We start from the raw sequence: 13,371 nt of genomic DNA on the forward strand, positions 1-13,371 counted from the left end.
TGGCAACAGCTCTAACAGTTAAACTTTTTTTTTTTTTTTTTTTTTTTTTTTTTTTAAAAAATCAATATAAATTCAGAGGAGCCCAATTCTGGAGCAGTTTTAGACATCCGTCAGAGGGTGAAGACATCAGTTTCATGCCGGTGAGAAGATAATTGCAGTAGCACACGGCACATTTTATTCAGTTTGTCAAGCTGCCAGTAGATAAGGAGTTCAAATTCTCAGGTGGACTAAGTATGAATAATCTCAAATACAGGGAAATTAGGGCARGAAATAAGAGCAGGAGATAATCCAAAACCATACTGTTAATTAAAATGGAAGTTACAGAAATAATAGAACTAATTCTTTATTCTATGTTTATCTGCAGAACTTCTGATCTCCAAAAATGAGGGTACTACAGATTTAAGAGAAATAAACTAACTTGCCAAAATTTATTGGAAAAAATTTTAAGACTGAGCTTTCTAATACAATAGCATCACTAGAATCTATCCCTTAAAGAATGCTTTGAAGAATGTTGTCTTCTCAAGGGCCGGCATTAGTGTCAGCAAATCTTATATACACATCCATACACATCTGTCATGAAATAAATTGTCCATCGTCATAAAGTACGTTGTCTGCCAACTCACAGAAGTAAATTTAAAGAGAAGGATTTGTAGAAGCACATTAATTCTTGCACAATTACCATATGTCATAATGTCATTTAAAAAAAAATCCATCTTAAAAAAACTCAGATAAATCAATTTGTGATTGAAATGAGATACCTATAAATGAATTTAATAATTTTTCCACTGTATAAATTTTATTTACTGTAATGAACTTCAATCTTACACCTTCTCAGTCTAAAAGTTGCCTATGGCTGTGGTTCAGAGTGTTAGAGCTTTGTTTTTGCAGAAGAGCCTTTGATTTCAGGGCACGTATGAATGCCAAGTTTAGCTGAAACCCTCCCTCCCCCTTATAAAATGAACACACTTTATCTTCTTAGAAACAACCCCCCATTCTCCCCCCTCACCCCTAAATACTAGGTGAAAAGAGGCAAGGGATGAGGGGAACTGCCCTTTAGGCAGTTACATGAATATATCATTTCCAACAGACACATTCACTAAACTGGTAGAAGTTAGCTTAGGCTTCAGGAGATCTAAGCAAGTTTACCCCAGATCAGGAAACACCCACAGTGTTTTGACAAAAAAAAGTCATCATTAGTCATTGCAAATTTAGAGATTTATCTTGTCCTGGAAAAATAAGCAAATGAACCAATAGTATAGATGAGCATTCTGAAATCTAAAATCTAAGATCAATTTAGCTAGAACTGCTTGTAGTAATAACTATTACTTCTTTCACACACTGGTGAAAGCAGCCTTCAAGTGAACAACCTACAGGGGATGCAGTATAGACAAGCTATCTAAAAGCAGGTTGATAAACTATTCCTACGAGGTACATTTCAAGCAACATTCACTCAACTCCAGAATATTGTAGAGGGAAGGGAAGAGTGGAGAGGTTGTGTTTTCAGCCTCTATTTTTCCAGTCTCTTCAGGTCACACTACCCTTCAGCTTGTACTCTTTCAACAACATTTTATTCATTCTTCCTAAGGATGCCTACTGATGATTTTTTTTTTTAGAAGCAAAGTCAGAGAAAAAGCCAAGTGCTCCTCCCTCATTACTAAATAAGTTAATATTATGAGAAAAGCTTTCTAGCTGCCTTGAAGCTGTAGGCCTGCAGAAAAGAATGTTACTGTTCTGCATCAGAAATGTTCCTCTAGAAAGAAGCATCACAGCAGAGTGGCCCACAGTAACTTATCAGTTCCTTAAGAGCCTGCTTAGCTCTTCAGTTTTCAATGGAAAGTAGTGTCTAAAAAGGTCATTTTTCTTTCCCTTTATTTTTCATTGCATTATTCTTCCCAGCTCTCTCCYACCCTTCCCTTCTCCATGTCAGCTACTCTTGCTGGAGGAGGCAGAGGAAGTAGGCTTCACAAAAATACTAACAGCTGAGGGCTGCTTCAGTTGACATTGTACTGCAGTACCAAGACCTAGGAGGAAACATTTGAGCTAGTTAAGCACTGTCATCAGCCAGACAATTGTGTCTTGGTTTTCTTGATAGACAGTTGCAAATAGACACTCCTGGTGCCTGGAAAAATGAACAAAATGATAGCACCAGATGCTCATTACTCTAGCTCTCACTGTGTCCACAGACATCTGCACAGACAATCACAAGATCAAACTTTTCCTCTGATCTTTCTTCTAGGTTTGCAACAAAGGATTAGTTGTTGCTTCAATATTGTGTACTCAAAAAACAAAACCCACAAACAAACAAACATACAATGTGTCAAGCTGGGAGACAGGCAAAGAAATTCCACTAACAGTTTTATCAAACATTTTTTTAATGAAGATATCCAGGATATAATTTACTCCAGCATAAGTTTCAAATTACAAGATTGAAGGCACATATTTGTGAATCCATGGAGCAAAATTTGACACTCTTGTGTAGACACCAGGGAAATTTGGTCTTCCACATCCATAACCCCAGCTAACAATGCCAGTCAAAAACCATTTGCCATCACCATTGCTTTGACATGATAAGGGTCCACCAGAATCACCCTAAAAAGAATACGTTTGAAATAAAGAACATTAAAATCTAGGCAAAACATCCCCCATAGTTTTTTCCCAAATAATTTCAATAATTATTTTATTTTTCCATTCACATAGCTCAAACTAGTGGACATTAAATAGGAGATTCTTTTCTTTCTTGAAGCAGGTGTGATTTCACAGTTCTGTCAAAGCTTCATGATTCACAGGAGATAAGGCTAGCTGTTGCTATTTAAAAGCATCAGTAAAGATACTACTTTTCATAGGCCATATTTTAAATTCTCAAGGAAGTTCTCAGCCTTAAACTTACAGCTAAACCCAAGATCTGCTACTTAATATGTGCTTTCATTTAGAGACTGCAGACATACCAAAAGGCAAAATACAGTAATAATCTTTAATATCCAATAACTTCATTGAAAATAAAAGCAATGGGAACAGATTAGTTCTGCCAAGTAAATTTTAGTTTTCCTAATTTAAAAAGCGCTTATAGTAGCTACAAGATTACAACAAAAGTAATGTTTAGGGGCACACAATGCCTTTGTAAATAGTGGAGTTACAATGAAGTCTGTTATGGACTTCAAAACTCCATACAGCTCAGAGTATTTCCAATGCTACAGAACCAGATAAACAGGATATTTCAATCCTAGAATATTCTGGCAGAAAAATATTGACAGAAATCTAAGCAAAAAAATATTTCACCATTTGGTGAAAAAAAATCTCTTGGACCAAGTTTAAGCTTTCCTGTAAGGTTGCTGTAGATGCACGATTTCTCTGAACTAGACAGATGGTAGCAACTTGAAGTCTATTAAAACATTACAGGTAATAAAAGACTTCCAACAGCAAAAGCTGAGTTGGTAAAATGTAAGTGTTTTGCAAAAGAAGTGCTTTCCTTTTATCCATATTTTCTATAGGAACTACTGAACTATTTTGCTTTAACATTATAAGATCATAGGAAGTTCAGGTTGGAACGACCTCTGCGGACAATGTAGTACAGCCAATAGCTCAAAGTTGGATTATCTTGAAGTATCTCACAAAATTGTTAAAGCCCAAACTCTTAGAAGATCATTTTTTAACCTTGAAAATTAAGACTTCCCATTTAGTCAAATCGTGATTAGGAAAAAAAAAAAATCACTGCAACACAAGCAAAGTTGAACATTAGTATTTTTTCATAAAACAAATCACATAATTCAATTAGCTCTAACAACCACCAGACCTAGTTAGCCACCATTTGTTCTTACAAAAACGCAGCCCAAGGCCTGGAAATTATGCCTTTCCCTGGCTATAGCTAGAGTGGTCAGACAGATAACTGCAGAAATACTCTCCAGTTATAGAAAATGATGCTTGATGTCAATGGTTATACTAACCTCTAAAAAGCAGCTCGTGTGTTATACKCCCTTAGAAAACCCTCAGATATTCCTTGTTGTAAGAGCTATTGCTGTTATGGTGTAGACTGAGAAACAAACGCAAAGGTGCTCACAGTCACACTGCTACTGTAGGACTACCATTCACATGTTAGKGAGAGATACTACCAATTTAGGACTTAGGCAATTTGACTGATTGACCGCAGCTTCACGAAAGTTTGGAGGCTAGAGAAGAAAGCTTGTGGTTCACCTCATTTCTGTATACACCAGCGCAAGCTAGAACATCTTTAAGATGCCAGCTCTCCATCATTAAACAGTTGTTTTACCCAGCAAAACAAATGATGAGTACATTCAGAAGTTCACTCTTNAAAAAAAAAAAAAAAAAAAAAAAAAAAAAAAATCAGCGTTGTCAGATCAAAAATGCTGTAGGTTTGAAAATTTTGCCTATTTGTCTGCATTTCATCAATCAGCTCTGCAGTTTCAACCGTGGGAGAAGGTGTCCTAAGAAAAGGAGTCATACTAGGTTCACAGTTTCTCCTTCAGCTGAGAGACTCTCATGCCAAATATTGCCTCCCTTCAACAATTCCCATGCTATTTGAGCTTACAAGTCAACTGGCCCTTGGGCTAAAACTGAAACTCAGTGATGCGATTCATGCACACAAAGTGGCAAAACTCCAAGAATGCTTGAATGACAGACTGGCTGATAGAGAACTCTTTTACACAGCTGTTTTTCAGAACCAAAGCATAGGCACCACAAGGTGGTTAGCCAGTCAGTTCTTACAACTTGTCATGCAACAATGAAAGGCAAGAGAAACTCAGTGTGAGCAGAGATACGTACTTTGCAGCCATCTCTTTTCCCAGACATTAGGCCTGCACAAAACATCCTAGCTGTAATTATCCCATATGTGGAATGGCATAATGTTTGGTCAATAATTTCTACCTCTGCTTTCTGAAGAATTGCCGAACCTTCATCATCTGAAAAACAAATTGAAAGTAAGATGACTCAGAGCTCAAGATTCTACTTATTTGTCAAAAGGCAAAGCAAGCAGTCTTCAGAAAGTACACATACTTTTGAAGTTCAGGTAATTCCAGATCCAGACAACTAACCACAACAGCACAGTCTAAGGGAAAAACACGTCCCAACGCAGGGAGAATTTAGATTAAATTAACATTTTCCTTCCTTTGTTCTTTTACCTTTCTCTGACACAGTACATAAATCAAAGGTTGGTCCTACCTGCAACCAGAAAGCCTTTTCTAAGCATCARGTATTCATGTAACATGATCTTGGTTCTTTGGCCCCAGCAAGTACAACAGCATAAATATTAGTTTGGCCAAAAGTACCTTTTACAGCTCCTTCTGTAAAATACTGTATGATCTAATAATTTATTCTCTCTTTACTTTGAAAAGAGAATGGGATTATTAGAAGCATCACAGGATATCTTCAGCATTAGGGCAGTGTTTTGGAACAGGCTGGACCCCAAATCAAAACCTCACATGCAGATTAAAGAAGAAAAATTGCTCTCTTGACAGAATAAAAGCTTTTTCTCAAATTCCACCCTCTGTGTCCAAAGGTTTTGTCAGAACAGATGTTTTCAGCAAAGTATTTTCTGAAAAATGTGTATTTTGGAAAAAAAATAAATGGACTCTTTCCCCTCCTTTTGACAATAGCTGTAATAATATCACTAGGTTCTCTCAAAACAGGATATAGTGGAGCAAAAACAACTTTACCAACATATTTAAATATGGTGTACTGGCTTAAATATGTTTTAGGATTAGATACAGCTAGTTAGCGTTAAAGCATTCTTTAAATAAATTTACAAGATTGATTTGACAATTGAATTGCGTAAACTAACGAATACAGGAGAGGAAAAACCCTATTTAAGACACTGCATTTATGTCTGAAGTCACATTTAAGATTTAAACTTCACTAACGACTAACTAATAAGCCAAGGGTACACACGGCGCTGCAGATTTTTGTCCGGAGCCTTCCCCAGTGGCACAGTTGCACTCAGTAACCATATATTCTCTCAGAGCTACGCAGCTTGCAGGGCTGAGTGCATCCAGYCAAAACACTGGAGGTGAAATACCCGCTGCTGCACCTCGGCACGCACTTACCCCTTCGGCCTTCCCCAAGATGGGCCCCTGTGGCGCCAGCGGCACTGAGAGGCAGGCCAGGCCGGGCCAACCCCRAAGGCAGAAATAAGCCACTTGGGCCAGGACCTGGCGTTTGGCATGGTGACGGCTACACAGCCTCACAGCGGGAAGGGCTTATAGAAAGCACTTATTTGGGGGGCAGCTCAAGCGCAGCACCCACACTGGGGGAGAGGTGGCCACAGGAGCAGGCTGTGCCCTGACACAGGGYGGGCGGCCATTACGGGGGCGGTGGCCATTTTGTCAAGCTGCTCCCTGAGGCCGGGCGGCACCTCCAGGCCCTTGGCCCGGAAGAGGCCATTTAGGGATGTTAGCAGGCTGCCAAYAGTTAAATAAATAATAAGGCAAAATTTTAAAAAGTTATTTCAGAATAAGCGTAGCTGCCGCCAGCTACAAATGCAAGCCTGCAGCGCTTCCAGATCCACAGGACCCACGGCTGATTTTTCTGAGCCTTCGAAGGTACGTGCATACAAGGACCTCCTTCCCTAGGGCTGCAGGTTCAAAACATTAGAATTTCTGCACGCCTGAGCCCTGCAACCAAAGCAGGTATCCCACATGCCAGCCTGCAGCTGGAGAGGCTGCTGTTCACCTGGGAGCTAGGTTAGCTGGAGCGAAGGTGTAAAGCTCACCTGCTTCCTGCTTTTGGCCCCAACCCGTTATCCAGCACCTGTCACCGCTGCGGACCCTGTGGGAAGAGGGGGGCACGCAGACGGGCTGAATGACGTGGCTCATGGYGTCCGGCCAGGGCTTGCTCAGCTGCAGCAGCGCGATGTCGTAGTCGTAGTTCCGGCTGTTGTAGTATTCATGGACCACGATCCGTCTCACCGCRGATACCAGCTTGGCGCGGCCTTGCGTTCGCATCCCCAAGTGAGCACGCCACGCTCGGGGGTCCGCCAGCCTAGCGGAGAGGGAAAACCARCACGCTGTCTGCCCATACCCTGAGCCCAAATCACCCTCCTGCCCAGCAGCGGGCTGCAGGGAAGGTGCAGCCTGCCTCGATACTGTTCACACTCYAGAAGCTCAAAGCTTTCTGGGACACCAGCAACGTCCAGGGTGAAGTTAGGAGGGAAAACGACTTACTTGCTCCCTTGAAAGCAGTGAGCTGCCGACACGAGCCATTCTTTCGATATCACCGACGCCCCGCAGTAAGCGGCTCCCGCAAAATGTAGGCTGACCTGCCAGGGCCATTCGCCTTCCTGAGCGTCTCTGCCGCCCACGATCCGAGAGACGAGCTCGCTGCTTGTGCCGCTGCCACAGCCTGCAAGGGATATTTCAGGTTATCCCCAGTAACTTCTTTTAACTAGACCACTTCCCAAATAGGCATGGAAAAAAAAAAAAAAATCTTGCGCCTTGAAATGTTCTGAAGTCCATTTCCTTGTCCTGCTCTAAGCACAGAACTCCTCTATTTGGATACCCTGCTCCTGGAGCAAGAAGCAACTCCAAACAGGGCGCAGGCAGAGGAAATGCAAGTTTCTTTTCCAGCTCTACCACAAAAGTAGGCCCATATTCTTTCTTGTGTCAGAGATGTCAGAGGATCTATTAAATAGTTGAACAAGCATCACAATGATGTAAAACATGTAAAAAGATATAATACCACAACCTCTTTCTACTACTCTCAACCCCAAACTGAAGGGAGCAGTTCAGAGGGAAAAGGGAGTTCAGTATCAACTGGACAATTATTTCTTGCCAAATCTGCAGGAACAGTATCAGGAAGTATAACAACAGCCATTTACATGGAATCATTTCTTTGGTCATATATTACTTCAGAAGCCAGGCGATCCAACTGTTAAGTTTCATGAGAACAACTCAAAAATCTGAAAATGTAGTCTATTACCTACCATGGTAAAGAAGTCATGTCTCAGCACAGAAAGCTGCACACAGTAATTTGAAGGTGAAAGGAGAAAGATCCATCTATAGGGCTCTATGCCCTTCCCTAGTACCTAAATACAAAGCCATAGCTCAGGAGCTTTGATCCCACACTCCCACAGACAGGTGTTAGTATTTCTGGGCACTTTCCAGYGTCCACCCACAGAGTCAAGAGCAGCATTCAAGCTTCCAAACGTAAGTGGGCATATATGTAGTCTTTTAAGATGCCTTACTGTACCCAAGACAGGTGTTGGCAGATTTGAGATACAGGTGGCATACTGGAGGCAGCTGGAGGTCAGATAAAATGCCCTAGGGCATTCAATTTAAGTGAATCCTAACCCTGTCTTTATTCCTATTGCAGTAACAATTACCTGTTCACTTTAGAGGAAAATGAACCAAAAAGCCCATCTAAAGGCTACTTTAGTAAGATTTGAGACTGGAATCTAGCTTGATACTATGAAAGATTGGGGTGGGAGGGGATAGCTTGCCRTTCAGAATAGATGGAGAAGTGAAACCTTCCTGTTCTTTGTCTCATTGCAGCCAGCTCACTGTGGCAGTCCAAATGCAGCTTGACTCCAACAAAAATATTTGACTCTATGGCACATAGTAAGAATGCTGCCTTATTTACTAGGGAGGTTTGCTCTGCAATTATGTCTGCTTTCCTGCTCCTTAACCTTAATTACCCCTTCTTCCCTGCAATAAGAGTTATAGCTGACTAAGGCTCCATTTAACAGAAAGCTCACCCTCCTATAAGCACTTAAGAAATCCTGCAGCCAGATGTGATGTAAATGGATACCTTAAACAGAATCCCATGATCACCAAGTTAATTAAAAAACTTCAATACTTGCCGCATGAGTTGTACAAACTCCAAAACCGGGAGAAATAATAGGGCTTTAAGCGTAWAAAAGCTAAAGTTCAGAAAGCTCAATATATGGGAGAGACTTACTGCAGCTGCTTTCATCACTTCCATCAGTACAGTCCACAGTCCCATCACACTTTGCATTTTTTTTCCTAATGCATATGTTATTCCTGCATTTAAATGTGTGATTGGTACAAGGGATACCTGAAATTGTGGAAGAAAATTCACTTGAAGCAGCTTTTTATAAAAACACGTCTGCATGAGTAAGATTTATACAGATATCAATAGGTAGGAAGAAACAAGCTAAAGAGCACTTTGTCTAGGATGGCGCAAATCATTTTCCCTAAGTAGGATAGAATAGAACAGTAGCTAGTCAAGTAAAACTGCATCTTTACTAGCACTTCTATTCAACTTGGCTGTGTATGACCATGTATTTCCTCCCATCCTTTCCCATGGCACTAATGAATATTGTTACACTGGCAAAAATGTAGCTGAAGAACAAGTGGTGTGCTAGAGAGAAAAACATCTAATACTCTGGAAAGAAGTCCTCCTTTATATCTCAACATCAAATATGAAATAAAAGAAGGCAGTGAAAGCTGTCTTACTAATCAAATCCAGTTAAACCACCTTTCTAGCTTCTGTGTTTTCCTGTTTCTCCATGGCTCACACTAAGACAATATTATTTTTCTTGTCAATACGCAAAATGCCTTGTGATCATTTACAGTTACTGTCAAACAGGTCAAAAACATTACTTCTCTGTAAAAATGTTACTTCCAGCATTTCTCATTTGCACCCCCTTTAATATGCCATGGTTTTCCTCTACTGTCAGTAGTGAAGGAAATGGCTGACTCAAAACTTTAACTAGCCTAATACCAAACTTACTATTTCCACAGCATTTTAGATGCATTAACCTTATAACCTTGAAAACTCCTCCAGAAAAGCAATTACTGTTTTAGTTCTTTTACAGATAGTAAAATGGAGCCAGGAAATAATTTGCACAAGATTATGTTTTATGGARATAAAAGCTGGGATTCAAACTTAAAAACTTCAGCTCCTCATCCTAGATCTACACTACTTGATTCTTCTGCCAGTATTTCACTGAAACAGATGTTCCTGAGCTCGCTAAACAGAAACCATTTAAATCAATAACTACTTGTTTACAATGATCTCTGAAAACTGAACAGAATTTTATAGCCCTAATGCCTCAACTCCTTAAATACTGAATCCAGTATTCAAATCAGGGTTGAATAGATGATAGAAGAGGGCAGAAGTTAACCAAGAGTAGGCTTACTGTTTGTGCAGTTCTGTTCATCTTTTCCATTCTCACAATCACTTACTCCATTGCAGGCAAGCAAAGTATCCTGTACAGTGAAGCTGGAGTTACAGCTCCAGTCAGGGACAACTATAAAAACATAAAACAAAGCATTTACGGAAGTGTGCTTGTAATGGTATGTTGCCCATCTGACTACCTCTGGGTAAGCTTTCATTGCTCCACTGCACTTCATAACGATGAGCATGAGTGCTRTTTTATGCATGGAGAAAATAAAGCACAAGAGATTTCAGCAACTCACCTCTAATCAACACTGCCCCAAGAAGAGTGCCCCAAGCTCTGTCGCTCTTTTACTATGCACTTTTGTAATCACTCACATACTCTATCCACCACAGTTTGTTTTTCCCCATATAGAGTAAAATAACTCGTCTTAAAATAGAATAGAACACATCATATCTATCAGCAGTAATCTCAAGAGAAAAAACTAAAAAATAGCTAGTTTGGGCTGTTTTTCAACATCTAAACTCCCTTCCTCTTGTTCAGTTCCTTACCTCTTTTTAATTGAAAGTTTTGTCTGTATTAGTTAATTGTGAATTAAGCACCCAAGAGACAGACTGATAGTCTGAACATGAAGACGTAAAGGAAGCTGGAAAGATTTTTTTCCGAAAAAAGTTTCACGTYGTTTCAATTGACTCTTAAGATTAGAGAATACATTTATTGGGTTTACCAGTCCAGATGTCAAATAAATGAATACCAACCACAGAAGAGTTCATCACTTTCATCAAAACAGTTGTTTATCCCATCACAGCGCTGCACCTGCTGGATGCATAAGCCAGTAGAGCACTTGAAATACCCAAGTGGACATGCTGGAGGTAAAACAACAACGAAAAACAGCTTAAATTTTCCTTTTCCCAAATATTTGCAGCCCACTTCAATTTGCAGTCACTAAACAGTTACAAAGAATGACAAAGTAGGTCAATCTTTTGTTTGTATGGGTTAACTTAAATTCAGAGGGTGAGAACAAGGATTAAAAAAAAAAACCACAAAAAAAACAAACTTCAAATTCACCCATTACTGCAATATGTCCTGCAGGTTCTGCACTACAACTGGACCAAACCCTCCAATTATTTTTATGAGGCAACAGTTTAGAATATCTCCTCCTTCTAAAGGATACTCTCCCTTTTTGTAGTCAAAATAGTGGGAAGTTTGCAACAGGACTCAAGACTTACTGACTTACAAGCTAGTAATGTACATTGAGGTGACTTATAAATTGCAGAAGCATTTGTCTTAGAGTCATGACGTTACTTTTTTTTTTAAACATATTCTACATGCAATGTATAAAGTGTTTTAATGTGATAAATAGTTATAAACCATTGYTACTCTGCTACTTTACCAACTTGAAACATAAACAAAATTAACGTAGGAAGAGAATACTAGTTAGTTGTTCAGTTTAGAATTTGAAAGAGACTAGTAGTTTGTAGATGGTTTCAACAACCTTTTGCCATGTTTTTCAGCTGTGATTTCTAATTGCATGCAAAGTAGTCAAACCCATAGAAATAGTGGAATAAGCAGTTGCTCTGTTCAGTACCTGGAGCTCTCTATAAGAACAGACATATCACAAACAAAGCCTTAGGGTTAAAAACAAACACGGAATGGCAGATTTAATTGACTGACACCACACCAGTTGAGAGATTTCAGTATGTGCCACTGCATTATTTCAGGTTTAATTAGATAGGGGACARATAACTAGCAGAGCTACTGGTGCAGATAGTAACAAATCTGGGACCTCAGGAGTRCACCAGGTTTACTGTATATGCCCACTCTGGCTGGGGGCAACTTTTAGGACTGTGCAGAACAGAGCAGACTGTGTCTGCACAAGGGAACAAGAACACATKGCACCTGCCTACAAACCTTAACTGCATAGCCATAGAGAGCTAGAAAAGGCTCTTAGTTTGCTAGTCACGTAAGCTTAGTAAAGTTATGAATGAAAACAAGCAAAAAAAAACCCCAAAAAACAACAACAACAACAACAACAAAAAAAAAAACAGCATTTCCTATGTAAAATATTTAAGTCCTGGTGAGTCTAAGAAATACTACTTCACAGATCTGACCTACAAAGATAGGTTGAAAAGATAAAATCTCTTACGCTGACTGATGTTATAGCTGCCATATTCTACCAGAAGTGGCTTCTCTGAGAGTTTGGAACTGCACTGAAGCTCAATGTTAGCAGCAGAGTTTGCGACGTGGAAGACTGTTTGGTGATCAACATAGTAACCACAGTACCTAAAAGGGAGAGGAAAAGTCTTAGAGCAGCCTTCACACCAGAATTGCCTTACGTATAATTTAAGTACCAGCACTATAGAAATTCAGCAATGCAGTCAGCTGGCATACTTTAAGAACCAAAATCTGAAATAGCACCCAAATATCAGAAAATGTTAGCCAGGATCCCCCATTCCTCAGTACGATATCCCACACGTGCAAGCAGAATGTTTTACGAGAAAGGCTGCCAGATTTGAGATATGATGAAGAAATTAAGACAAACATGGGTACTTTTGTCACCACCTCTGATATCTGTCTTCAAGAGACTTGATTTTTGGCTAGTATTAAGGGAATCACACAGACTGATAAAGGGATATGGAAGTTTAGTGAGAGGAGCTCTCCAAGCGGTCTGCACTGACCAGGAAATATCATCACAGACGAGAGGAAATCTAGCTGCTCTGATCTGCGAGGTTGCCCTTGAAGGAGAGGGCACAGGACACTGGGATAAAATTGGTTTGATTCGTCCAGGTTATGGGAGAAATATATTTAGGGAAACTGAAAAACTTCTGAGTAGTCACCCATTAGTGTTCCATCCATCATTAGTATTCTGGGGTTTCATCTTTGAAAGTCATACCTTCAAATATATAGGCTAGATTATATATATATGTATATGTATATATATGTGTGCGTGTATGTGTGTGTCCATCCCTTGGATGCACATCTACTTTAAACTGCCATTTTGGCAAGCAGCTTCCCTGGATTTTTGCCCAGGTGCCACTTAACTGAGAGAAACCTAAATGCACACAGATGCCAAGAAACATTGCAAATGCATTTATATAGCCCCTTTAATCAAAGATGTCAAAGATGTTGCACTTGGCATATAGATAGTGCTCTAGTTGAAAAAAAAAAAATCTTTAAACAGAAAAAGCTGCTGAATGATGCTTTTAAAAAATGGACACAGTTTTAAATATAGTGAAACTTAATATGGGCAGTTAGGTTGTTCTAGAACCAGACGCCCTGCACCCCCC

At 39.8% G+C, this 13,371-nt stretch overlaps 1 protein-coding gene across 1 annotated transcript in view; it reads right to left on the reverse strand.

Moving 5' to 3' along the window:
• Nucleotides 1-2,418: 2,418 nt before the first annotated feature.
• Nucleotides 2,419-13,371, reverse strand: part of TMPRSS7 (transmembrane serine protease 7) — a 32,356-nt gene continuing 21,403 nt past the window's right edge. The window contains exons 11-18 of the mRNA XM_085304919.1: nt 12,231-12,367; nt 10,843-10,950; nt 10,106-10,216; nt 8,902-9,018; nt 7,170-7,347; nt 6,719-6,987; nt 4,777-4,913; nt 2,419-2,589 (exon numbers count right to left, since the gene is read on the reverse strand). Coding sequence (XP_085161045.1) covers nt 2,419-2,589; nt 4,777-4,913; nt 6,719-6,987; nt 7,170-7,347; nt 8,902-9,018; nt 10,106-10,216; nt 10,843-10,950; nt 12,231-12,367 — 1,228 coding nt within the window. The remainder of the gene's footprint in view (nt 2,590-4,776; nt 4,914-6,718; nt 6,988-7,169; nt 7,348-8,901; nt 9,019-10,105; nt 10,217-10,842; nt 10,951-12,230; nt 12,368-13,371) is intronic.

Source organism: Rhea americana, unplaced genomic scaffold (assembly GCF_003343005.1).
Source record: "Rhea americana isolate MKP2758 unplaced genomic scaffold, rheAme1 scaffold_213, whole genome shotgun sequence".
NCBI classification, from domain to species: domain Eukaryota; kingdom Metazoa; phylum Chordata; class Aves; order Rheiformes; family Rheidae; genus Rhea; species Rhea americana.